This window comes from Benincasa hispida, chromosome 1 (genome assembly GCF_027475165.1).
Source record: "Benincasa hispida cultivar pf3 chromosome 1, pf3_genome.v1.1, whole genome shotgun sequence".
NCBI classification, from domain to species: domain Eukaryota; kingdom Viridiplantae; phylum Streptophyta; class Magnoliopsida; order Cucurbitales; family Cucurbitaceae; genus Benincasa; species Benincasa hispida.
This window is the reverse complement of record NC_143478.1, coordinates 241157-268539: the sequence shown is the minus strand read 5'-3', so window position 1 is coordinate 268539 and position 27383 is coordinate 241157. Positions and strand designations below refer to the sequence as shown.

The 27383-nt window shown below is 35.6% G+C and overlaps 1 protein-coding gene across 2 annotated transcripts; it reads right to left on the bottom strand.

Moving 5' to 3' along the window:
- LOC120088661 (myosin-8-like) lies at positions 1-27346 on the bottom strand. 2 transcript variants are annotated; one of them, XM_039046079.2, is made up of 39 exons: positions 26760-27346; positions 26178-26306; positions 25373-25516; positions 24993-25138; positions 24737-24905; positions 24275-24333; positions 24011-24170; positions 22601-22750; positions 22386-22522; positions 22159-22305; positions 21957-22058; positions 20267-20324; positions 20088-20189; positions 19394-19431; positions 19161-19287; positions 18887-19057; positions 18641-18772; positions 18450-18559; positions 18256-18316; positions 16021-16198; positions 15600-15805; positions 14862-14981; positions 6600-6698; positions 6211-6423; positions 5949-6088; positions 5720-5825; positions 5622-5642; positions 5449-5532; positions 5177-5347; positions 4582-4716; positions 4260-4439; positions 3907-4038; positions 3760-3830; positions 3566-3665; positions 3275-3331; positions 1017-1073; positions 866-946; positions 697-779; positions 1-600 (listed from the first exon to the last, which is right to left on the bottom strand). In XM_039046079.2, exons 1-39 carry the CDS (start codon positions 26760-26762, stop codon positions 486-488), a joined length of 4494 nt encoding a protein of 1497 aa, XP_038902007.1. In that variant the 5' UTR covers positions 26763-27346; the 3' UTR covers positions 1-485. The 2 variants fall into 2 exon arrangements, 1 of the variants encoding a protein (XP_038902007.1); XR_016525613.1 differs by having other exon boundaries at positions 375-600; positions 4260-4486.
- Between the last annotated feature and the right edge of the window lie 37 nt (positions 27347-27383).

Sequence of the window (27383 nt, the reverse complement as noted above, 5' to 3'; positions counted from 1 at the left end):
TAAGTTAAAGAAAGAAGAAATGGATTTCAAGTTAATATATCTTTGAGACGATCTGTCACTTTGTACAATATAAAACTGGGGAGGCAAAAGAGCCTTTGTCACACTATATTGGATCAATCTGAGACTTCCTACCCATCACTACCATTGATCTTGTGACCCTAAATATATCACTAATAGTAAGACTGAAATTTGAACTGAAAAGAATAAATAAATAAAAAATTAAACGCTTAAACCTATCTCTGATTTCCTTTCCCTTCTTAACTATTCAAACCGGCCTAACGACATTATACAACTCTAAAGAATGAACTTTACATCCAGAGAAATGGATGTTACAGTGGTAGTGAAATGATTTTTTTCATTTTTTATTTTTTTTATTTTTTTTTTTTTTGTTCTTTTTTCATTTTGAAACAAAAATGAAATGGATTTACAAAGGGCAAAGACTGGTATGGGGCACCATGGATCATATATAAATAAGAACCACAGCCTTATTCCTGTAAAAATTGGAAGGCCGGATCCTCTAGTAGTTCTGGTGGAGGCTTTATATCTTGAAAATTCTTTTCTTGCAGAGAAGTGAATACGTCATCAACCGAGAAAGGTGTACTGCAATCATGAAGCATAATTAGTGTTTATGCCTTCCAAAGAAGTCCTCTGTTGAAGGACTTTTCAATGCATGTCCTGTTTCTGTTCTAAAAATACCTGGAATTGTCATCCAACAAAAAGGCACTATTATCGTCATCATTGGAATCCTCAGTCATCATAACCTTCATGCTAGAAATAACCTAAGAAAGAAAAATGAAAGGAAAACTACATGAAGATATCAAATGGGAGACAAATAGATGCAGTAGTCAATCCTGTACAAACGTACATCTGGAGCTACACTCCTAGTATTGTAATTGTCATCCCAATAAAGAGTACATATTCTATAAAGCTGTTGAACGCTCAATATCTGCATAAAGAAGGCACAGGTGAGAGATAATCACGGAGAAGGATGCATTCACGATTAGAGAGGGACTTACTGGACAGAGGTCATTTGTAATTTCATCATAAGATATTCTAGACTTCTGGTGAATAACCTGAATTCAAAATTTGTAAAATCAAGTTATCAAAAGGCCATAAAGTATATTCACCTCATCACAACAATAATCAAGATAACATTTTGCTTAGATATATTTTCTCGATAGGAAATGAAAAGTGTACTATAAAGGGCAAACCAATGGCTGCAAAAAAATACTGTAAGAGATGTGAGTAGAGGAAACCTCTGCTCAAAAACTAACGAATTAGTGCCTTCCAATCACTTATAAGGAGGTGAAGGCACCAAATGTTTCTTTCTTTCTTTCTTTACTTAAATTTATTTGGCTAAATTGAAGAAAATACCCCTAAAAAATTTTAAAAATTTCATTGATATCCTTAAAATTTCAATAAAAAAGGTCAAAAATACTCTTGCTGATAGGATATGGACAAAAACTATTAGTACCTCATTTTAAAAGGTCATTGAAATTTCAGAAGTTGCATTAATACCCTTAACCTATAAGAAAAGTTTTAAAATGGCTTTAACTACCGGTAGTATAGGGACGAAACCGTTTTATACTCCATCTCTCCTCCCTCTTCCATTTCCTATCTCTCTAACTTCAATCTATGGTCTAACACTATCCTATTTCTCTTTTTTTTTCCCTCACTTCTTCAATACCCTCTTAATCCTCTTCTTTCATTCTTAAATCTCTAAAACTTCCTCCATCTCTCCTCTTTTTTTCCTTCTCGTCTTAAGTATCAGAACTTTACATGAATAGAAGGAGGTCCCTCATTTACGAGCATGTCCAAACAGCATTTTTTTCCCTTTTTTCAAAGGTTAATGGTATTAATGCATCTTTTAAAAGTTCAACAGTACTAAAGGTTTACGTCATATACTAACGTAAAGGTAGCAAACCCTCCCTTTATTTAATGGATGGCGCTTATCCTCTTTCATTTTTTACTTCTTTTGAAGTTTATGGGTATTAATAAAACTTTTGAAAGTTCAAGGGTATTTGTGAAACAAACTATAAAGTTCATGGATATTTTCTATAATTTAGCCTATTCATTTTGCAAACCAAAGAGATATCACCTAAGGCCCACTTTGTTTCACAGAATTTGTGATGGATTTTGGCAAGGATATAAAAGACTCGTGTTTCTTTCATGGATGCGTAGCATTAAAACCTAGGTAAATATTATCCAAGAATAAAAATATTCCATGAGCTAGGAATGTGATTGTCCTTGAAAATGAGAATACTTTCCTTGAAAAATCTAAAGGTTCATTCATTAATTTTTAATTAATGTCTAAATTGATTTTTAATCGTTTTAAGTTATTATTTATTTTCTTATTAATTATCAAATATAAATATTTTTAATTAATTTTTAGTTAATGCCTAAATTATTTTAATTGCTTTGAGTTGTTTATTTATTTATTATCCAATATAAACATATTAATTAATTAAAACATTTTTAATGAGATCTAATAATTTAATTTATTTCTTCTTGAACAAAACCTAAAAAACAAACATAGACATTCAACTCCCAAGTATTAATTAACCTACACCATCTAAACATCGACATTTAGGCTCAATTTAAAATTGTTCTTGCTTTTAGAATGATAGGCGGTAAAAAATATTTTTAGAACTTAGAAGTGAAGAAGTGGAAGAATTTTGAAAAGCCTGTTAGAAGAGCCATCAAATCTTTTAAGAAGTCAATCCCAATAACTACATTAATAAGATTTTACAAATCAACATAAATTAAAAAGTGAGTTTCTTTGGATTAATGTTTAACAAAATATTGAAAACGGTTCAAATTCTCACACCTTAAAACCTGCAAAATCAATCCTAAGCAAAGCCTTATTAAACCATACGGACATGAAACAAGATATTTAATATCTATAACCATCAAACAAAATCAGCATACCAAATGGGCCATAGAGATTCCAAGAGGCAATCTCCAATCAAATATTTTCTTTTCCCCCCAATTAGATAAATAATTATATACCTCGCCACTTGATGAATAAAATTTTGATGCTTTTTTTAGGGGAATAAAATTTTGATGCCAAACCTAGTACATTAAACTTATACAATCAGATGAATTGTGAGAGAGACAAGAATGTTAAATAAAAGTTAACATATGGACAGATAAATAACAAAATAGTACCAAGAGATTAAAAGACCATATAACAGAATTCACGGTATATAAATATATACCACAGAGAAATTCAGAATGGTGGCACTGGGGTATATAGGACAGTGAAGGAACATACCAAGAATCCAACAGCTTGCCTCACGGGTTTTAGCTCATCCCAAGATGCCCCAGCATACTAGAATTTATAAATTCATAAAAGGTAATGAATCGAGTATTAGAATATAATAAAGTAGTATCAAACACTAAAAGCTAATGAAGCAAAAGTGATAAGTAATTGGAGGGAAAAGAAGAAGAAGAAGAAGAAGAAGAAGAAGATGATGATGATGATGATGATGGATTGAGTTCAAAGCATAAGCAGTATGCAAAGTTTGAAGAGGGAGCTTGTTAAAATATCAGACCACCAGTCTACCTCTTCTTTTGCTTCGGAACACCAAACCTCTAACTCAGCCAATCCTGACTTCACATATTCCCCATTGCTAAACGTACAGCACTCTCGACGAAGTAGAAGACTAAGCCAGCACAAGCAACAATCCAAGTACATCTTCAAGTGTCACAATAAAAGGTTCTAAAATTGATTTTCTAATTTAGAAAAAGCAGATGTACCTGTTGAAAAGCTGAACGTTCATATATGAAAAAACCTGAGTGAATATCTTCTGAACCAAAACGTTAGGCACCTGTAAGGCGCTTAGCATAAGTTCACAGTGAAGTGATATATTATTCACTTGAATACCAACAGAAGTTATCACATACGAAGTTCTTTTGCAATCTACACAGATGATCATTAAGGTTATCGATGATGCTGCTCCATGAATTACTGGGAGGGCTACTACTATTTTCCTGGCCAGACGATTTCAAAATATTTCCTTTCGAAGATCTGGGAGCCTGCATACCATCAAAAGTGTATCAGAGCTGCTAGTCTTGGATCCAAGTTACAAAATTAATCAAATAAGGATATAGTTCTTGAAAACTTCTAACCAAGAAGGATATAGCTAATAGCTTGAAACTAGTAATCCAGTTATTTTCCAACAGAAGTAATCATAAACAGAATGTTTGAAGTCCTTGGCCATATATATTAGACTGCAGAAAACTTAAGTTGTTCTTACCTGGATACATGTTGAAATCAACGGCGATAGTTCCTTCTTTAGGTTGTCTCTAACTATTCCATATATCTTTTCTACATACGCTGTTAGCTGCTGCTTGAAGAGTAGAGCAGGATATTTGGCCTCAACTTGCCGCACCACATCAAGGGTGCCAACTGGAAGAGCAGAAGATGATCGAAACCCCTAAGAAAATCAACACTTTGTCACCTTTCAATCTATTTGGTTAATGCCTGAAAATAACATAAATCTCTCTTCTCATTTAAAATAAGATGACTTCTCCTTTTTTTTCTTCTAACAAAAAAAGAAAAGAAGTGCATATCGTTACTTGGGTCATCCGCTCAAAAAATGATGTAGGGGTGGGAGGCTTCCGTGGTGTGGCTTTTAAACTCTTTTGAAGAAGGAATAACAATGTAGTTGTGTTGGATAACCAATAGGTCATAAGTTCATTATCATCCTGATTCTGCAAGTAAATGAAATGCTATATTTAAATACATGGAAAAAAAAAAGAAGAAAGGGAAACATAAAAAACAAAGGAGAAGAATAAACTTAACTACTAATACTATATTTAAATACATTTGATTTGTTCAATGCCTCTACGTGTATATAAAACTTTACTGCTGAATAATGTCTATCAGTTGGTGGTTTTGCCTCCCTCCTTTCCAGGAATTTCAGTTAAGGCAATCTTTCTTAAGATGTATATATATCTATATATATGTATATGTATATTTGCAAGTGTTCAAATCAGCTTACGCGCACCTTCCGGGACAACTCATCTGTTCCTACAATATTTGGGTGCAATAACTACAGCATTTCTAGGGTTTTCATGAAAAAGACTGAAGTTTAGAATTTCAACCATCTCGTCCAATAGACAGACATGATGATGTCTCCATCACTAAGAGAGTCTACGAGAGAAGGTTTACCTCAATTGCAGAACCAATCAGCTGAATAAGCCGATCAAAAACACTTGTTTTTTCTGCTTCAAATGATCTCCAATGGAGGAGAGATTTATAAATTACAAAAGCAGCAACAGGTTTTCCCTCACTGTACCCAAGATCCTGTGTCAAGTACTTTGATAGAGCATCCATGCCTTCCTGCACGGAGTGTTTAATGACCAAATATAATGAAACCAAATGTCAATAAAACCACAACCCATAAAAGGAAAGGGGAAAATGACTCCCTCGCAGACACATACGTTTTGCCTTTCAATTTGGGATCTCCTCAATTTTGCATCAGCATCAGTTCCGTACTTTTTTGATGGTGCATTGCTTAGTAATTCCTACACGATGTACTTGGTATTTTATCATCAATGAACATCCACCCCAATGTAGAAATGCATACCAGTCGGGAAATATTTTATAAACTTACATGGTGGCCATTTTCCAAAGGCTGCAGATGTAGGAAAGAAAAAGGATCAATCAATACCTCAGAGACCTAACAATATAAAATTTATTGAGCATGCCTACCTGAATTGCTATACGTCCAGACATTTTTCTTGAAGGAGGCTTTAGCAGCGTTTGCTGCCTCAGGATTTGGTCCTCAGTTTCCAAGTCAGCTAATTTTTCCTCAAGCCTGAGACAAACTGAATAATTTAAATACGAATACCCTTCTAAAATCTATAATCAGAAAAATCACACCAAGTAAATGTCCATGAAAGAGACTAAAGATACATCAGAGCAAAATAACTGATTAAACCTTTGCTTGGCAGTCTTTAATTCGATTATCTTTGACTCTGCCTCGGTAGCCTGCTTCAGCCGCTCTTCACTAAGTCTGTTACTTTCCTCAAATTTCCTTTCTGTTTCATCAATTTTATTTTCCAAAGTACTTACAAGAGCCTGCACTTGCTCGAAACCAAATAAAACAGTTGCACACAAATGTAAGAAGCAACAACTTCACAGAATCATATCTAGGATACCAAAAATCAACATCCCGCTAATGTAAGATTTGAAGACCAGACCTTAAGTTGTTCATTTTCAGTAGTTAACTTATTGATCAGCTCATGATCAACAACGGGAACCTCCTGTATGACTGGAACTTGCTCAACTACTTTCTTTGCAGCTTCACGTTCCTCATTAAGCAGTGCTCTCGTTTCCTGAAATTGAGTTCTCATTTCTTCCAAATCAGCCTTCAATTTCGTGTTTTCTCGAGTCTTGGCTTCCTCCATGTCAGCCTGCATTAGTAAAGTGCTTACTGCCAGCATTACTATATGGGAAATTTTGAGAGAAATATTATATATTATCGAAGCTTATATTTACTTGGAATGCACATATAAATACGTACATCCCAAGTAAAAGTATGGAGGTGTTATAGATATCCAATATAGATATGCATGGGGAAGATGTGTACCCTCATTCGTTTCTCTAGCTGCAATCTCCATGTTAGTTCTTCCACTTGCTTCTCCAGCAGATTTTTGGCAGCTTGGAGAGCGCCCGTTTCCTTAGCAGCCTGCACACATTTGCAGTTTAAAGATTTATTTTCATTGGAAGTTATTAAATAATATATTTTACATAAATACTGGTACCTTTACTTTGAAAATTTTGAAACTAATGATAACTTAAAAATAATGTATTATGAAGTAGTAAATCTCGAGTTGAAAAGCATGCTATTTTTTTTTAGTACAATTAGAGATAGGGAGATTCGAACCACAGACCTCGTGGTTATTAGCACACTTCTATGCCAATTGAGCTATGCTCGGTTTGGCCAAAAGCATGCTATTTTTATCGCACTGATGAAAGTAAATTTAATGTTGCTACACAAATGGGTGTTAAGAAATTATCTAAATTATCTGATTTATTTTCATTGGAAGTTATTAAATAATATATTTTACATAAATACTGGTACCTTTACTTTGAAAATTTTGAAACTAATGATAACTTAAAAATAATGTATTATGAAGTAGTAAATCTCGAGTTGAAAAGCATGCTATTTTTTTTAGTATAATTGAAGATAGGGAGATTCGAACCACAGACCTCGTGGTTATTAGCACACTTCTATGCCAATTGAGCTATGCTCGGTTTGGCCAAAAGCATGCTATTTTTATCGCACTGATGGAAGTAAATTTAATGTTGCTACACAAATGGGTGTTAAGAAATTATCTAAATTATCTGATTTGCTAACCTTGCAACATAAGCTTTTGAGATTAGTCAAAATTAACAATCACACTTATCTTGATAATTCAAGGCTAACAACCATATATATATAATATATATATACACGCAAAATTATTAAGATATTATTCAACAGGAACAGAATTTCTGTTCAAATAAACTTCTCCAGGAAACTCTTGCCAACATGGAAAGGCTCACATGACAGGGTAGAGGGTAAACTATCATGGCTTTGAAGCATGATTATGTTATGTACGTAATCCAATCAAATGTAGATTAATCCCAGCTACTCTACATTTGAATACCAAATCCTGATCCCATTAAACAAACATTTACAAAAGGAATAATAATAAAAGATTAAAAAAATAAATAAATAAGATGCAAGTGACATGAAAAATTTAAATTGCACCACCAATACAACCAAGGGATTAGTGATTTTTAGAAGTGCTCCATCAATCCATTTAACAATTCAAAGGTATGCAAATTTCGTTAAGAGGAATAAAAGTACAAAAAAAATGTCATCTTAGAGCATGTAGCATGGATACAAGCTTCAAGTAATGGGAAAGGATGAGACAATGGGAAGATATTTTGGGGTTGCTACTCTTTTTAGTAGTGCACTCCATAGCCCCAGCTGTTAGCAACCTCGCCTTGGAGAAGAAGTGTTGGAATAATGGTGAGTTTAGTTTTTAGGACTTGAAATTCAGTAAAAGAAAAATGTTGTTATCGAGTTGCAAGACTGCCAGTCCTTATTGGCCAAACTGGATACAGAGTTCATTTGACCAAAGGATTCTATCTGTGGCTTGAGAACTGTTTTCTCCATTAGATCTCTAATTCAAAGCCTAAAGGATCCAAACTCCAACGTTACCTTCATTCCTACCAAAGTCAGAAAGAGAATTTGGTGCAATACCAAAAGACTAATTCTTGAATGAAATGATTCTCTCTCGAAATGGGGGAGAAGGATCTTATTATTGAGGAAATTAGTTACAAGATGTTTAACTATCATAACAACTAACAATTAGCTAAGAATTAGCAATTAACTAACTCCTATCCTTTTTAACTAGTTATTTACAAAAGGGCCCTTTCAGCCTTACACCAATCCACCCTTCCCAAAATCAAACTTGTTCTCGAGTGAGCTAAGAAGCTAAATGAAAGTCTTCTAGGGCATAATATGGCTTCAAATCAGCAATATTGAAGATTGGATTAATATGTAGGTCATAAGGCAACTCAATGCGGTAACTTGGTTTGACCATAGGTCTGCGAATGAGAAGTAGGGCTTAAATAGCCTTCCACTCAACCCTCGGCCTTATTCGAATCTGGTGGTATTCACTCTTCAAGTCCACTTTCGAAAAAATAAAGGCTCCCCCAAATTGATCAAGTAAATCACCTGTCCAAGGAATTGGGAAGATATACTTCACTGTAATCCGATTGATAGCTTCTTCCAACAATGGGTTACTTTTTTACATCTCTAAATGCCTTCTTTCCTCCACGTCAAAATGGGTTATTGACTCTGGTGCTACAGACCATATGATAGGTAACCCCAGTTTATTCTCTAACCTTTGTACATCTACCTCTTCACCTACTGTCACTATAGCTGATGGAACCTCCACTCCTATTTTAGGATCAGGAACTGTCCATCTTACTGAATCAATTTTTTTGTCATTAGTTTTAAATTTACCACATTTCTCGTTTAATTTGATTTCGGTCAGTAAAGTCACTTGTGATCTTCATTGTTGTGTTTCCTTTTTTCTTGGTTATTGCTTATTTCAGGATCTTATGACGAAGCAGACTATTGGTAAAGGCCGTGAATTTGGAGGTCTTTACATCTTTGAACCACAAACACCTATGGCCATCACATGCTCAAGCGTGTCGTCTCCCTTTGAAGAGCATTGTCGTTTGGGTCATCCGTCTATCTCTGTGTTGAAGAGTCTTCGTCCACAACTTCAACATTTGTCTTCTTTAGATTGTGAGTCATGTCAGTTTGCTAAATTTCATCATTTGAGTTTGTATCCTCGAGTCAATAAACGAGCTAGTGCTCCTTTTGAATTAGTCCATTCTGATGTTTGGGTCCATGTCTTGTTGAGTCCAAGGGAGGGTTTTGGTATTTTGTTACATTTGTCGATGACTATTCTCGGGTTACGTGATTATATTTAATGAAAAGTCGTTCTGAGTTACTTTCTCATTTTCGTAACTTCCATGCTGAAATTCAAACTCAGTTTAGTGGTGCTCTTAAAATCCTACGGAGTGATAATGCTAAGGAATATTTCTCTCATGCACTCAAGTCTTATTTAGATGCCCATGGCATTCTTCATCAATCTTCTTGTGTCGATACTCCATCTCAAAATGGGGTTGCAGAATGAAAAAATCGTGATCTCCTTGAGACAGCCAGAGCTTTGATGTTTCAGATGCATATTCCAAAATCCTTTTGGGCTGATGCTATTTCCACAGCTTGTTTCTTAATAAATCGCATGCCCTTTTCCATTCTTAAGGGTGAGATACCTTTTCGTACTTTATGCCCCAAGCAACATTTATTTCCCATTCCACCCAAAATATTTGGTTTTACTTGCTTTGTTCGGGATGTTCGGCCTCAGCATACCATGCTGGATCCAAGTCCTTAAATGTATTTTCCTTGGTTATTCTTGTGTTCAAAAGGGTTATCGGTGTTATTGTCCTAGTCTAAATAAATATTTCATCTCTCCTGATGTCACGTTTTTTGAACATACCTCATTCTTTTCATCATCGTCTTTCTCTTCAATAAGAGTCAGGGGGAGTATAAGGAATTAGAGGATGATTTCCTTGTCTACACAGTTATTTCTCCTTCCGATCCTCTTCCTGATTTGTCTCTACCTATGGCTACCTCTACTCTTCCACCCATTGTTAAGGTCTATACTCGACGACAACCTCCTTCAGTTCCATGCCCTGTACCAGAGTCTTCTTCGTCATTGGATCCAGAAACGAGTGATGATCTTCTATTGCTCTTCGTAAAGGTAAACGTACATGTGCTCACCCTATTTCCTCTTTTGTTTCATATAACCATTTGTCTCCTTCCACATGTTCATTCATTGCATCCTTAGAGTCTGTATCCATCCCTAAAACTGTTCATGAGGCTTTGTCTCATCTTGGATGGTGTGCCGCAATGGTGGAGGAGATGACTGCCTTAGATGATAATTGTACTTGATATTTAGTTTCTCTCCCTACAGGAAAGAAGGCTATTGGTTTGCAAATGGGTGTTTGAAGTCAATCTTGATGGTTCTGTTGCTTGGTTAAAAGCGTGCCTTGTAGTCAAAGGCTACGCACAAACTTATGGCGTTGACTATATTGATATTTTTTCTCCTGTAGCAAAAATGGCAAGTGTGAGGTTGTTTATTTCATTAGCTTCAATCAATCATTGGCTTTTACATCAGCTTGATATTAAAAATGCATTTCTTCATGGTGATCTTCAAGAAGAGGTGTATATGGAGCAACCACCAAGGTTTGTTGCTCAGGGGGAGAATGGAACGGTGTGTCGCCTTCGTAAATCCTTATATGAATTAAAGTAAAGCCCACGAGCTTGGTATGGTAAATTTAGTCAGGTGATTGAAAGTTTTGGAATGCAGAAGAGCACGTCATATCGTTCGGTCTTTTTTAAGAGATCTGAGGGTGGTGTCATTTTGTTAGTCGTATATGTGGATGATATTGTGATTACTGGTGATGATGCTTTAGGTATCTAGTCCCTAAAGACCGTTCTTCATAGTCAATTCCATACAAAAGATTTGGGCATGTTGAAATACTTCTTAGGAATTGAGGTAATAAGAAGCAAGAAAGGAATACTATTATCGCAGAGAAAATATGTACTTGACTTGTTGACTTGGAGATATTTGAGCTTGACAACGCTTGATCTTTGGCCATCTCATATTTAGGTGCAAGACCTGCTAGAAAACTCATGATAAACAACTTTTCACGTTGAGCCATTAAAACTTTTGGATCCATGCTGATTGGCATCAAGGCATTGAATTTCACACATGTATTTTTAACCTCCATAAAGTAACTTGTAAGAGATTTTTCTCCTTGATCAAGTTGATATAAAGTCTTACAAACATCAAACACTCTATTAATATTCTCTTTCCCAGAATAAAGGAAATCCAAATATTCCAATAGTTCCTTGACTAATTCGCAGTGATTTACTAGTTCAACAATTTCACAGTCAATAGAATTCTTGATATGTAAAAGCATTCTTGAATCGTCCCGCCACCAAATCTTTTTATTAGCATCAATCGGTGGCTCTTCTGTGATGTGATCACCTATCTCCATGCTCCTAATAAAGTGGCAAACATTTGATCTCCATGAATAGTAGTTGGATCCATTCAACTTGTGTTGAGTTACTTTTGACACCATAGGAACAATCTCAGACATGACTACTGGTTTCTTATCAGCCATTACCTCAAAAAATAGACACCAGACAGCAAAGAATCAAACTCTAATTTACCGAAGAGATGTCTTTAAAGCAGTGAGTGTATCTATATATCCAAACAAACACACCACCAAGAAGAGTCAACAAAACTAAGGAAACCCACAGAAGACGAACCAAAACAGGTGGCGCACACGCCTACACGCATCGGCGCGTAGACCGATGGCAGAAGGGAACAAGTGGCGCGTAAGCCTCACGCGCTGGTCAGATGGAATCCGGACTTTGAGGTTATCAGCGGCTGGGCTCCTCGACGAACTGGGCGGTGTCGAAAAAACTACCTTTTTTTTTCCGACGACGATGGTGGTTGATGGCGGCGGCGGCTGATGGCAGCGGCTAATGGCGGAGAACGAACCAAAGACGGCGGCTGTGAGCAAAAGTGTAAACTCACCCCTCCACAAAACCCTAAACGTAACACAAACGGGTTCTAAATTCTCAAACTCTAAGGTTCACAAAACCCTAAGTTGGTTTAGGGGGCTCTGATACCATATAAAACTCTTAGGTTTGAGAGAGAATCAGAATATACCATTCATTCACCAAAGATATGAATATATACAAGTGTACAAAGTATAAAAAAGAAAAATATAACAAAATATTTACAATAATAGAAAACCCTAACAATAGAATTATAACAAATGTCTTCATTGTTTTTTGTATTTTTTGTCTTTTCAACAACTACAAAGGCCAATATATCAGTCTCTCTCTCTTTAACAAACATTTTGCAATGTATTTGAGGATTAAAATCTCCTTTGGGAGCAATTGACACCATTTGGAGAACACAAGACATCCTCCCTATCATCTTCATCCATCTCAATATAATTGGCTTCTTCCTCATCATCTTCATTGCGTTCAGCCAACGAATCCTCTTCCTCATCCACATATACTATTGTTTTTTGTTGGTGACACTCATTAGACAAGTGAACCACTTGGCCACACCTAAAACACTTGCCCAATGTAGGCCAGTTACAAGGATTTTGAACTTTCCTCTTGTAAACCGCCTTTGTTTCCTTCTTACCAACCTCTTCTTGCTTTTCTTTTTCCTTTTCCTCAATTGTTGCTGGTGGGGAAGAGTGATTAGTAGAAGCGTAATTCAAAGTGCTAGCTTTTCTACTAAGGGAAACATCCAAAGGAGCCTTTCTTTGAGATTTTCTTGGAGCAAATTTCATTTAACTCTTCCAGTGTTTCAGCATAAGAAATTGCATCGGCTAACCAATGAAATTGTTGAAGTTTTACTTTCTCTTTGATGTCCATTCTTAGCCCACCAATGAACCATGCTATCAAGTGTTGCTCGTTTTCAGCCAAATTAGTTCTTGCTCCAAAACGATGGAACTCTTCCAAGAATTCAGCTGTCTGAGGGCCTTGTCAACAATTTTGGAACTGATTGTATAGTGTTTGCTCGTAATTGGGATGAAGAAATCTTTCTTTCATCAATCGTTTCATCTTCTCCACATTTGGATAGGCCTCTTGCCTGGTATTTGTCAATTTACTTCCAATTTATCCCACCACGTGGATGCTCCTCCTTTCAACTTGAAGGCAACCAATTGAACCTTCTTGTGATCCAGTGTGTTCATGTAATCTAAGAAATTCTCCGTGTTTTTTTATCCCATCAAGAAATGTTTCAATGTCACGCTTACCATTGTAAAACGGCAAGTCTATCTTCATTTTGAAATCGTATGGATCACCTCTAGCTTCATATCTTCCTTCTCGGCCCCTACTTGCATCAAAGTATTCTTCTTCTTGATCATTTTCACTCGAAAAATCCAATCTTGGTCTTCTTGGAATCTTTCTTGAATATTTGGTCATCTTCTTAGGTTTTCTTGGAGATGCCTATGCATTCTTGGAACCCTTTCTTGATGAATTTCTTGCTAAAATTGAAAGTTTTTTGGCTGTCCAGCTCCACGTCTTCCTCTTCTTCCCCAATTTTGATTGAACGCTAGAGCATCTTCTTCAATTTAGGCCGATGCCGCCAATGCATCCATCCTTCTCACAAGTGATGTCACCGTTTCTTGAAGGTTATTCAACGAACCATGAATTCCCTCCAACGAGTCTTCAATGGACAACAAGTGTCTTGTTGTTGTTCTTGTAGAGAGGGTGGGGGTTTCTTCAACCTCTTGATCTAGCGCCGAGGCATCTCCTCCTCTCGGGTAGGCAACTCTTCTTCCCTCCATTCGTCTGAGTATTCATCGCTCTGATACCAAATTTGGTGTAATACCAAAAGACTAATTCTTGAATGAAATGATTCTCTCTCAAAATGGGAGAGAAAATCTTATTTATAGAGGAAATTAATTATAAGATGTTTGACTAACTATCATAACAACTAACAATTAGCAATTAACTCACTCCTATCCTTTTTAGCTAGTTACTTACAAAAGGGCCCTTCCAGCCTTACACCAGAATTTGAAGAGAGAAACATCCTAAGATGATCAAACTGTTTATTTGGTCTCTTTTCCTTGGATGGGTTAAAGTGCCACATATTCTTCAAACAATCCAGCCCCATGAAAGTCTCTCCAAGGTGGTGCGGCTCCTCAAGATGGGAATCATTCCTTTTAAGGAACTTATTTGTTTTCATAGGTGACCAGTTTGTCCAATATCTCTCCCATCAAGTACACTCCACTATGGCAAGAATTAATATAAATATAGGGATTGACATATAGAGGCATGCAATTTTTATTATCTTCCTAGCCTCCTCTTATTTTCCTTCCTGCGTTGTTCCTAATGGATGCTTGACTTTTTTACATTGGTTTGGAGCAAAGCCCTTTTGATGTAGTAGAATTAGCAGTTGATATTACCCTTGGTTAATTCTGTATATTTTAGTATTTAATACTTAGTTTGTTTTTTCAGTTCTCTATAAATAGAAAATTACTTTCTCTTATTCATTGACATTTTGATTCATTTTAAAGATTTGAAATTATTCTTAGAGGCTCTCCTTTAGTCACTTAGGCTACGCCTCCTTTGTACATTCCTTAACGAGTGTATGTTCATTTTTCAATTAGAAAAATAGATTAAAAAAAAAACTGACATAATAAAAAATAACTTCTTAAAGATGAAAGAAACAGAAAGTACCATTTTAAGTTTTCGAAGTTCTTTGCGTGCAACTCTTCCTCTCCAAGCACATTGAGTGGTAACTGCAGCTTTTTTCATCCTCAAATAATGCATACGGGCCAAGTATTGCCGACATCGACTCTGAAATATATTATAATTGTGCATAACTACACATTATAAATAAGAAAAGAGAATATATGGAAATCCAAGAGAAAGATTGAAAAATAAAACTACAAAAAATTAAGGGGAAAAAACCATCAACTTCACCACTTCAAAATTACTATAAGTGAATGTATTTCTTTAGTATATTCAATGTTTCCTTATGCCTTCCCTTAAATATTGAAGGTTGAAACGTTCTTGTGGTTATGAAAATAAAATGTTTTGGCAATAAAGGACTCTTTTGAGGTCAATTTGGATCACATTTCCAACGACAAAGAACAAGACTCAAAACTCTCTTCACGTCAATTATGTATCTTTTGTGTCTTGGTGTAAATTGAGCCCTCTTTTGGAATTATAGTTTATCTCTCTTAAAACAAAATCGAATAGCCTTTTGTGATCATATTGATAGGAATTTACTCTTTTGTAACTTTATTATATCAAATTCTTACAGAAATAAATAAATAAATCTCACCGTCCATACTATGTATAAAACTGAAAACAATGACAAGATTTTCTCGTACTTCAAAAGGCCAAAGAGCAAGAGCACCATAGAGAGTAAACGGATTAGATATCATCAATGCCTCAGTGATTAGTCTTTACCTGAATGATAATTGCAGCTCTTGTCTGCCTTCTGAACTTAAGCTCTTTACGAGCAACCATACCCTGGATACCAGCTTGGATAGTTATAGCTGAGGAGCACAATCTTTTATAGCAACATCGGGCAAAATGCATACGCCAATACTTTTGGATTTTGATAGAAGCAGCTTCCATTCTGATGTCTTCATAATGCTGGCGTGCAACTTGCCCTGTTAACGGGAAAATAAATAAAAATAAACAAATAAAAGAGGTAACAAACAGTATGAAAAATATCACACTAACTTAATAGCAACAGTTTTTCATTTGTTGTTATCTCATCTTTATGATCTTTATTTTTCATCCATAATCTCCGAGCTTACTGTAGCAATGGATTGCTTAGCTACCAGTAATGTGCACAATGCATAAAGGTTAATTAACTCAATACCTCTACACAGGGCTTGAATTTGTATAGCAGCCAACCGCAACAAAATAAAGTTTTTCCGCCCCAAATATGAGCGAACTTTCCTTTGGATGACAATAGCAGATCTTCCCAAAACCTCAGTTCGGCACGCATCTAATTCTGCCATTTGACCAGCCCTGAGAAACACTTTGGTTTTACCAATCTGCCACAAAAGAGACTCAGTAAATCATTCCTGCAACTTCAATAAGAAACATGATCTTTTCTCAATAAGAAACATGATAGAACCCAAGGAAACTTAATATAAGAGATAACAGAACTAAAAGATAAAACAAATAGTTTGAGGTATTTGGACCCTCCCTCTCTCAAGTATTCTTCTTACTCAGGCCTAAGCCACTAGTCAAATTGCCAGCCTAATTTTTTTTTCTTTCTTTCTTTGATATGAAACAGATGAAAATATATTTGTATTGATAAAAGAGAACTAAAGGGCAAGCGGCCGATATAACCCCTTTACAAGAAAATAAAACCTACCACGAAAAAGCCACCTCATGACCGAACCTCCATAACCACTTTAATAAAAGGAAGTTATTTCTTGTTGAAGCAATCCGACACCCAAAATGGTAGGTAAGAAGGTGGTCTGCCAATTAACCAGGTTACTGACCAGGTTATAAGTGGCTCCACTCCACACCAAATCCATATCACCGTCTCCATAGCTTTAGTAGACTTGATCAGAGTCTTTAGAAACGCAAAGGGGTAGATAGGGATGCTATTCAAAACTACTTAAGTTAAGATCAATCTAAACCTTTTTGAGAGAAGGAGGCCTCCCCATTTATCTAACTTAACTTACCTCTTGTTAATAAAGGTTCCTAAAAGTTGCACCTCCTTTGACTCCCTCCAAGAGGAAACCCAAGGTAGGAGAACAGTAAATAATTGACTTTGCACCCCGAAAACCTTGCCTGCTCTTCAACCAAAGACTGATCCATATTGAAGCCAACAAGGACTGTTTTGGAAAATTTAGTGAGAGAACTGAACCACTAAGAAACACGCGTAAGATGAACCACCAATTTATAAGAGTTTCCAGAAATAAGATTCTCGACACCCTATTGAAGGTGGGTGACTTCAACCTCTTCATTACCAAAAGCCTATGGTACTGCTGAGCAAATCCCCCATAATAGTGAAAAGAAAAGGGGGAAGGGGGTCACATTGTCTAAGGCTTCGTTTCCTACCTTCATTCTTTCTAACTCCCTCTATTAATTACAAAAATCTCCTAACAAACTCTTTAGCTAATTGCCAACATACCCTTAATATCCCAATAACATTTTTAATTGCATTCCTGTTAAAATATTGCTCTCATTTCAATAAAACAGAATGCATATATTCTAAATGCATTATCAACTATATCTCTTACAATTTCGAAAAAGGATGAAGTTAAAGAAAACCAATAATAATACGTGAAAGCCCAATAAATACAACCAAGTTCAAAGACACTGAAACCGAAGAAGAAAAGTATTCAAAATTCAATTGATTGTTTATTTAAGAAAATATAAAGAACAGTTGGAAATCATGAAGCTGGTACAAGCTTCTCCAAAGCTTCAGTTTTTTTTTTTTTTCTTTTTTTGGGATAAGGAACTGATATATATTAACTACAAAAGGAACAACCTAGGGGCAGAGAGGCAAGGAGCGCTCCTCCCATAACAAAACTATAGCAGCATTGCCTCCCAATTATGGAGGATTTGAGCTACACTATAATTGCAAAAAATATCCTTGTGTCTAAGAGTTCATAAAGAAGTAATTTGTACAAGGCTAAAAAATCAACAAAAACAGAGAGACTTATCTTCAAAGATCATCCTGTTTTGTTCAAATCTTCAGCTTAAACTAATATTTTTATCAAAGTTAATAAAAAGATTTACCTTCCACTTGTTGTGGTCCAACATTTAAAAACACAGCAAAGAATTTGTGGTCCAACAGTGTGAAATATGTCTCTTACAGAAAGTTTGGTTGGAAATAATCATAGAACACTTCACGGTTATTCTAGAAATCAGGAAGATACTAAGGATCTAGAAGAGTTTACTGCATCTATGTTCTACTTGATGTGCTCTTTCTAAGTCATGCAATTGTATTTTTTTTTTCCCCTTTTTTCTACCAATTGAGATTTTTCCTTTCTTTTTAAGAAAAGAACTTCCTATTAGTATATGTGCGCAGATAAATCTAACAGGAAGATCAGTTCACAGCAGAAAAATTATAAAATGGGCACTACCATACCTGATACCCTTTAAGGTTCACTTTCTCCAAAAGCCTCTTACATGCAGTGGCTTCATTAGAGCTATCAACAAGTCCAGTGAAAGCGAATTACACAGAGCTTCTAAGAGACCGAGCATTTAACATCACAATCTCAAAGAAATATCATACAAGGACGAATCACTATAATGCCTTATTAATATTAATGTGCAAATTACCTTCCTTTCAAAACATCAGGTGCCAAGATAGTAAACCGACCAATAAATTCATCAAATGTCTTCCTAGTGGGATATCCAGCACAACTGATCCTGATTGCTTCCATGACTCCCTAAAGAAAATATCTCGTTAAGTTCATGCGCCTATGAGAGAGGTATGATTAGCCAAATAAGACTGTTAAATATAAACTTACCCCACATCGGAGCTGCTGTAAAACATTATTGTTCTCAAAGATGGCTGGTTTAAGAAGATTGTTTGGTTTTACACAGCGTATGTAGTGTGGCTCAGTAGCATTTAGTGTCTCAAGCAAAGATTGAAGTTGTTGCTGTAGGTAAAAAAATGGAAATTTAATTAAAAGTATATAAAAAAAATATATACAAGCAGCTTCAGAAACAAAAAATATATTTTTAAAAAAATTACTGTTAGAACAGAAAGACACCTTAAATCGAGTGCCTATTGATGAGAACTTGGATGATTTGGAGGTTTCTTCAGGTAAGGGGGGGAAGAGCCCTGAAACAAAGGAGCACTTAGAAGCACTCAAAAGTGCTTGATGCTCCGCAACAACATAATCTTTGTTTTTGTCCAAGAAGAGTTCAGTTTGGTACGTAACCTAGAATACAATTTACCAACATATAGTGAACAAAAAGATTGATCAAATTATCTGTTGGAACTTCTGAAGAGCCTCTGGCAAAAAAAATGCCAATGATACTTACATCACCAGCATAATGACAAATTGTGAAGTCAGTTCGTGACAATTTAGGCTTACTAAAACGCTTATGGTCCTTAAAAGTTTGATATAGTTTCTGCGCAAATGTATCATGTGTGGATCTCGGAAACATGCTACAAAATGGAAAGCAAGAAAGTATCAACTTCCATTCCACACAAACAAAACATATATACAGATAAGAGTATCCATTACAACATACTACATCTTGTAATTACATACCAAGCCTCATCCAGAAGAGCAATGACGCCACCAGGTTTCTGAAAGTAACAAACTTTTTATTAAAGAAATAACTCAATGTTCACCAAACAATCAAACACGATTAGTTGAAGCAATTGAAGAACAAATATCGTACTGAACAACTCGAGAATCTGTTGAACAAAGACATTGAAGTAATATATTTGGGGGCTTTTTTTCTTCTGTGTGTGTGTGTGTGTGTGTGGGGGGGGGGGGGGGGGGGAGGGGGAGGGATTCTTACAACAAAAAAAACTAAGATTAGACATGTAATTTCCTTTTTTCCTAAATAAGGATCGTTAATGCAAAATGAGATTTCTTACATCGACACATAGAAGAGTTTAAAAAATGTCATATGTTCCCCATTAGAAGTTTACAAAAGGTACACCTTAGAATTAATACGAGTGTAGTATTACAAAAGGAATTAGATACAGAATATTGAAAATACTTACCGACCAGAATGGAGACCATTTTTTTAAATAGGAAATGGAAAATTTTGACTAAAATCGTGTCAGGAAAATGTGTATTAAACAACCACAAGAAACTCAGAGAAGGAAAAAAAGGTTCAACAAAATCTTCCGATTTTCCATGTTGAGAGCATAAGTCCTTAGGAATATATTAGAAACATTTTTATGAAATTTGTAAATAACTTAAGTCACGAAAGAAGGAAACTTTTCTGCACCTTCTCAATGAGATCAAGAACATCCTGATTATCAATAAATTCAATATAACTCCAGTCAATCTCTTCTTTTGTATATTCTTCTTGCTCCATCTTGAACACATGCTGTAAACAACATTCTTCACATTAAGTTTCAAATTCCAGGAAATTATTTTAAAAAGGTTACCGAGTTCAAGCTCCACCTGGTTGAAATGTTGCTGCAATTTCTCATTGGTCAGGTTAATACAGAATTGCTCAAAGCTGCATAGACCAATACATACTCAAAAACAAATCCTAGAAAGAAAACAAAATTGGAGTATCACGATATTAAAAGAAAAACGAACAACTAGAACCAGATGCATTCTACACAAAGCCAGTGTTCTTCCAATACACTCTCGGACATTTATTATTGCAGATCACTTTCTAGTCGCCCTAATCAGTAAGTTATTTCTGAAGCCAGCATTTCAGGGATGTGTGTTATTTTATGGGGTCTCAGGATAAGAGATGATAGAATTTTTAGGGATCGTGACGTATGGTCCCTTATTAGATTCTACATTTCTTTTGGGCTTTTGTGAGACGCGTTCTTTTTGTAATTATACTTGTTAAATCACCGATCAACTCAATCACTTAAGTTGATGGGTTATACTAAATATAACTATATCAACACTCTAACATTTCCCCTCACATATGGGCCTTAAGATTTGTAGAAGCCCAACCATTGGAAACAATATTAATTGGGGAACACAGGACCCGTGCTCTGGTACCATGTTAAATAGCCATTGACCCAAAAGCTTAAGTTGATGAGTTAGGATAAATTTAACTATATTAACACTTCAATACTTCCCCTCACTTGTGGGCTTGCAAATTTATAAGAGACCTAACAAATGGAAATCAATAATAATTGAGGAGTAAAAATCACATTATAGGGATTCAAACAGAGGACCTCTTGTTCTGATGTCATATTAAATAACCAATCAACCCAAAAACTTAAGCTGATGGGTAATAGTAAATTTAACTAAGTCAATAATTTAACAATACTCTAAGTCCTTTTTTTTTACTTGACTAGAGCCCTTTTTCTCTAGGCTGGCCCCCTTTTGTGGGCTTTCTTTTTCCCATGCATGTATATTCCTTTATTTTATTTATTTATTTATTTATTTACTTATTCTCAGTGAAAGTGTGGTTTTTCATCGCAAAAAAGGAAGAAAAACTATAGGCGTATAGGCTTTAAATGGATTACATCAATAGAGGTCATTAAATAAAACCAAATTCCATATAGCTATCAGAGAACAATTCTTTTCTATTAAAGACCTGCCCATTCTTTTCACACCAAAGAGACCAAAAGCTCATGACTCTTTAAAGCAACACCTACGTCAATATTTTCATATGGAGAAATTGGTTGCAGAGAAACCATAGTCTTTAGATAACAGATATATAGAGTGGGAGGTGAAGTTTCGATGGTCATCAGAATTCCAGGATACAATTGGTGTACTCTGTAAAGTTTTTTCATTTTTTTTTTCTTTTTTTTTCTTTTCTTTTTTTTTTTTTTTCTTTTTTTTTTTTTTGTAATTATACTTCTTTCTTTAATCAATATTAGTAACATTTTCTTTTGGTACCGAGGGTCTAAGCTCCTTCAGCTTTGTATGGCTGGAAAACTTTTCTTCCCATCACCTTTTCCTCTCTTAATGGAGAACAAAAAGCTGATTCTAATCCAATCGAATTAGTGACAGAAGAAAAAGAATATTGATAGAAGAGAGAGAAAATATGATCCACCAATGAAAGGTAAATTGAAAACATCACATGTATGTTATGTGTTGCCAACAAATGCATGTGAAATTGCTTGATGGGATTTCATCCTTCACTAACGATGAAAGCAAAAGCGTACCAGTTAAGCACCTGTTTGTCTTGAAACTCTCAAATCCATAGATATCCAGAACCCCAATTAAATGCTTTGAATCAGGATCTTGACCAATTGAGTTATTAATCTTTTCAACAATCCTGCATCCACAAGGAGATGTTTAGAAAGATTCCACCACGATTGAAGCAACAAATGACAAATTTAAATTAAAAGGAAATTTAAGAAACAAACACAACATACCAATCAAATAATCTTGAATAAACAATCTTGGCTAAAGCATCCCTACTAAGAGATGCAGAGTCTGGATCGAGACATTTAGTTATGGTTTCATCACGTGTAACTATCACACGAGTACACATTGAATCTTCAAGAGCCTTCTCATCACACCTGTTCCAAAAAAGAATACCGATTATGAGCCTTCAACTATCTCAGACACCACTTCACTTAAAATAGGAGTAAGCTGATACATGAATAGTTCTGCTGCCATTTTGAGATGGAACCGAGCTTTGTCATCCTTCGGTTCAGAGGAATCTACGTCCTTCCCCTTTGCAAATTCAACATTGCCCAAATGAAGTACCGCAGCTACCACTCGAAATATTGCATCCTAAAAGTACAAAAGCTCAAATCAGTTACTTGGTAAGCTATAGTCACTGGAAAATAGAAGGTTAATAGAAAAGAACACCTGCTCATTTGTACTTATTCCAACAACATCCATAGCTTTCCTAGTAGAAAGATATTCCTTGGAATCATCCACTCCATCAAGTTCGTAGCAATTAGATTGATTAAGATAATGAAATGTTCTTGGATTCCCTAATTTATACTTTTCAATTTCCTGATTAAAGAAAAGAAAAGACAATCAATTTCAAGGAGGTGAAGAAAACACCTCACTGCATTTGAAGGTGAGATTAATTTAAATATACAAAAAAATAAATAAACCGCTGGCGAAGGAAATGGACGTCAAAAAGTATTTCAACTAAGCCACTACCCATCAATTACTTCCCAAATTTAGATGGAAAAGAATAAGTGAGAATAAAAGGACTAAAGGGGATTTTGAAATATCCTGAAATGGAACTACAATTGGGGCAATGCATATTTTATTACTGTAAACAATGTTCTTATCCAAATTATACAATAAATCTAAATCTAACCCACCCATTATCAAAATGAAGGTACAAACAGCCTAAAAAAGTAGAAACTTCAACTTAAGCGACTTCATTTGATTGGAATATGACATGACTTTGGGGATGTAGATAAAATTGTTACGCAATTGAGTGTTCAAATTGTGTGATGAAAATATGTTATATTTTCCAAGAAGGAAAAACAAAAAATTGTTCAATTTTTAAGCTTTTTCAATATTCATGGTTGAGGGCGAAGTAGTTGTGAAAAGTTTTTATTTGTTTGGAATGTGTTTGGTGTCTGGGAACGGAAAAATATAAAAAATGTATGCATAGTATGTGTTTATATTTAGGAATTTGTTATGTTTTAAAAATTGGAAAGGAAATTTTAGCGTTAAAAATTTTAGTAAAAAATGTGTGTAGTTGGAAATTAAAAAAAAATATATAGCAAAAAAATCCAAGACATCAATTTTATTTAGAAAAACTACACCAGATACTCCAAACTCCACTCTGCACCTCAAACACAATTTTTCTGACTCAACTCAACTTAGTACCCCAGACACAAACAATCTAACTACACAGATAATCTAACTTCTCATATAATAATTACCAACTCAACTCAACTCTGCACGCCAAACACCTCTTAAATAAAAAATAAAGAAATTAAAGGTGACAATAAAACGAACACACAAAAAGAAGGGAAAACGAATTCGTGATTTTTTATTATTATAATAGAAGACCCAACTTTCATAAGAAGATAGAAGAACAAAATGCAAGGGGAGACCTGCAAAATGATGAGCCTGATCAACACAAGGGAGCATCTCAAAGAGAGGCCTTAAGGAATGTCACATTCAACACATCCGCCCACAAACTATTCCTTCTAAGGAGCACTCTCCTATTCCCTTCCAGCCAGATAAACCAAAAAACAACAAAGAAAGTAGCCTTCCGAAATAAGGCATTCATGATGGGTAATTTACCTCTGTTGGTGCAGCACAAAGCATATAGAAGCAATGATAATTCCTCTCGGGATCAGACACTTGGCAAACACGGGAACGTTCTAATAAATAAGTTCTAATAGCAGCTCCAGAAATTCTCCAACTTTGATCAAATTGGATCTCCACAAATTTACCAAACCGGCTGCAGGAACACAGTAATCAATTAATTCCACTAGAAAGAACATATAACAAAAAACTCAATGGACGGAAGATGAAAAGAAAGGAATCCAGAAATAGGTTACCCACCTTGAATTATTGTTTCTAACAGTCTTTGCATTGCCAAATGCTTCTAGAACAGGGTTGGACTGCCCAAGGAAAATGTGATATAAAGATAAATTTGTAACCGACTTAAGTTCAAATGTCAAACAGAAGGTGATAAATTCTTAAGATGTAATTGGGAGAGGAAAGACATTAGTGACAAACAACTTTAGTTGATTGTGATTTTCATTTAGGCCTTTTGGATGAATGGTAATCTAACCCGACAATAAGTAGGAGATTCTATGCTTCTAGAACTTAAGTTTAAATCCACTCATTTTGATTTCCTCTCCATCGTAACATTACGATTTACATACTATATACTACTAATCAAAGGAGGGTATAAACCTAAACATAAAAGGCATAACAAATAATAGTGATAGCAAAGTTCTATACGAATTACTTGAGCCTTCAGGGTTGATGATAATTAACAAACCAATAACAAGTCCATACCTCTAGTACTTGCTGCTCTACAGAACGTTCACCAGTTGCAGCCTTCCCACCAGCTCTCCCTCCAACATGGGCAAGATAGCGCATAAGCATCTTTGTACTCTCCGTTTTACCAGCACCACTTTCCCCACTAACTAAAATTGACTGGCTGATACTTTCATTAATCATCTGTCTGCATTTTTTGTCATTTTTTAATTTGTATGAAAAAAATAAAACATTTAATTATTTGCAAATGCACATATATAATATGTGGGAGTACCTATAAGCAGAATTTGCAATGGCAAAGGGATGCGGGCTCAGCTCACCTAAAGCTGCACCTTTATATTGTTGCATCATGTGATTATCATATAAATGAGGAAGTCTTCGAAAAGGATTTACGGCTATTAGTATACCTCCAGTATAGGTCTGTGGAATTGTAAAGAAGTTTTAGAACTAACCAGGTTAATACTTAAAACTTTATCATAAAGATGCATTACAACAGCTACATGGCATTCATAGAGCCAACAACAGCATGGCTCAACCCCTTTGCATAGGGACAATTAGAGTAATCATGAACGAGAGACACCACAAAGCAACATATCAAAAGCTCCCACCCGAGGAATGAATTTGCTCTAACAAGGAGGAAGAGTAGTGACTCACATAAATTTCATTAACATCGTAACGAGATTTTAAGTTCAGTAGAAGTCCCGGCTCATGCAAATAAGCTAGTTTTGTCATATCATCCACACCACAGGGCGGAAATTCAGGATCCTTTGGATAGACATTTGATGCTTTGACCTCAACCTTTTGAAAAAAAGAAGCATAACCATTAGAAATGGACTCAATTGTTTATTTTGTATAAGCAGACAATTTTTTTTTTCTTTTTTTGATAGTTGTGAGTGTCCAAACCAATTTATGCGCACCTCAACTAATCTTACAGGACAACCCACCTGACCCTACAACATTTGGGTGTCAAAGAAACTCATAGGAAATTAATTCAATCCTAGGTAAGTGGCCACCATGGATTGTTTTGTATAGGCAGACAAGTACGATAAGTCACAAGTTAAGACACTATTTCAACTTATTGGCATTAATTAGATAAATTACAACGAAATTGTTGTTACAACATTAATCATCGTGGTTTTTTAAAAGATGAAATAACAAAAGAAAAATGCAAAATAACTTATTACTAGTATAGAAATTCCTTTCTGAACCAAGCTTCATAAAATAGTTCTACAAAACCTGTCCTAAGAAGACTCACTTAATCCACACCTCGGCATCCATCATTAAAAGCAGAAAACAGAGCTTCATGTATGTACAACACTAAATGTAGGGAAAATGGATAGAAAGGAAATTGAAAAAGAAGTATAATCCTGTTATAAACAATTCCAACTGCGCAGTCAACAGTATCTAACAGTTAAATACAGCAAATAAAAAATGTAACATCCTGCGAAGTATCACTTACAGTAGCTCCTGATGTACAAAGTACTTTGATATCTTGACCATTAACTTCCACGACTTCCCCATCTAGCCAGGCTACCTCAGGATCCTCAATCCAAACAAGAGACCCAACCGCTAGATTTACTTGACCAGCCTGTCAGACGAATAAGATGTTTAATGTACCGAACATCGCAGGATCCTCCATTTAAGTGCCAATACAAACATATAAAATGGAATTGCAAAACATCCAAAATTATATTTCAACAGAAAGAATGAAGTCACCCTCGTCATCAACATTAAAGAGAAAATCCACATTGGACAAAAGAGAAAAGTAAGAAAATATTACAGGGGTAGGGAGGCGAGTCTAACACTTGATGCAGCATAAAAAGTTCAAATACAATACACGACACTGCTGTAAATGATTTCTGTACTGATTAAAAAATCTAGAAAGGCATGCATACAAATCATAACACAGAGTTGAAGACAATAACCAATGGGTTCAAATTTCAAAATTCCATTTAAGCTTATCAGAGCTTGGAGACTTGGGGCGAGTCAGCTAAAGTAAGGCAGGAAAAATTAAAGAAACAGAGTTCATTAAGTGGGATACCATTGTGGGGGGGATTCGATCAGCCACAGATCCAAGGTCGAGGTAGCGAATCCCAAGCGAAACGCCCTAACGAGGAAAAATCAATAGGCAATACCATGAGACGAGAGAATCCTTTTTAGGGATTCCTCCCCAACCTAACAGGGTTCAGAACCGAATGCAGATGGAAAAGGGTGAGCTCTGCTTGGCCAGGCATTGTCGTTCGTTGGAGAAACCATGAAAAAGGGGTTATGAGGGGATTGAAGGAGAAGAGTTTCGTTGTGCTCAGTGGAGGAAAATTGATGGATTGAGGAGGAATGGAGGTTGAAGTTGGGAGGCTAATGAGCCGACATTGATGAGGAAATGGCAATGGCAATGAGGGAGGATGGTGGAGGTGAAAGAAAGGAGTGCCGTCGGCGGAAATGGTGTTGCTCCGGCGAGTGCTGCGGGATTGGAAGAGAAGGTTTTGGGGGGAGAAAAGAGAAGAGGATTGAGAATTGGGAATTGTTCCGGCGGGTAGGCAGCGGGTGGCGTTCGGGATTTTGTCGAATAAAGTTGATACATCTATACTGAAATGTAACGCCCTCAACAATATTTATTCTAAGTTTTACTCTAACTATATTATTTTCTTCTCAATATATATATTGT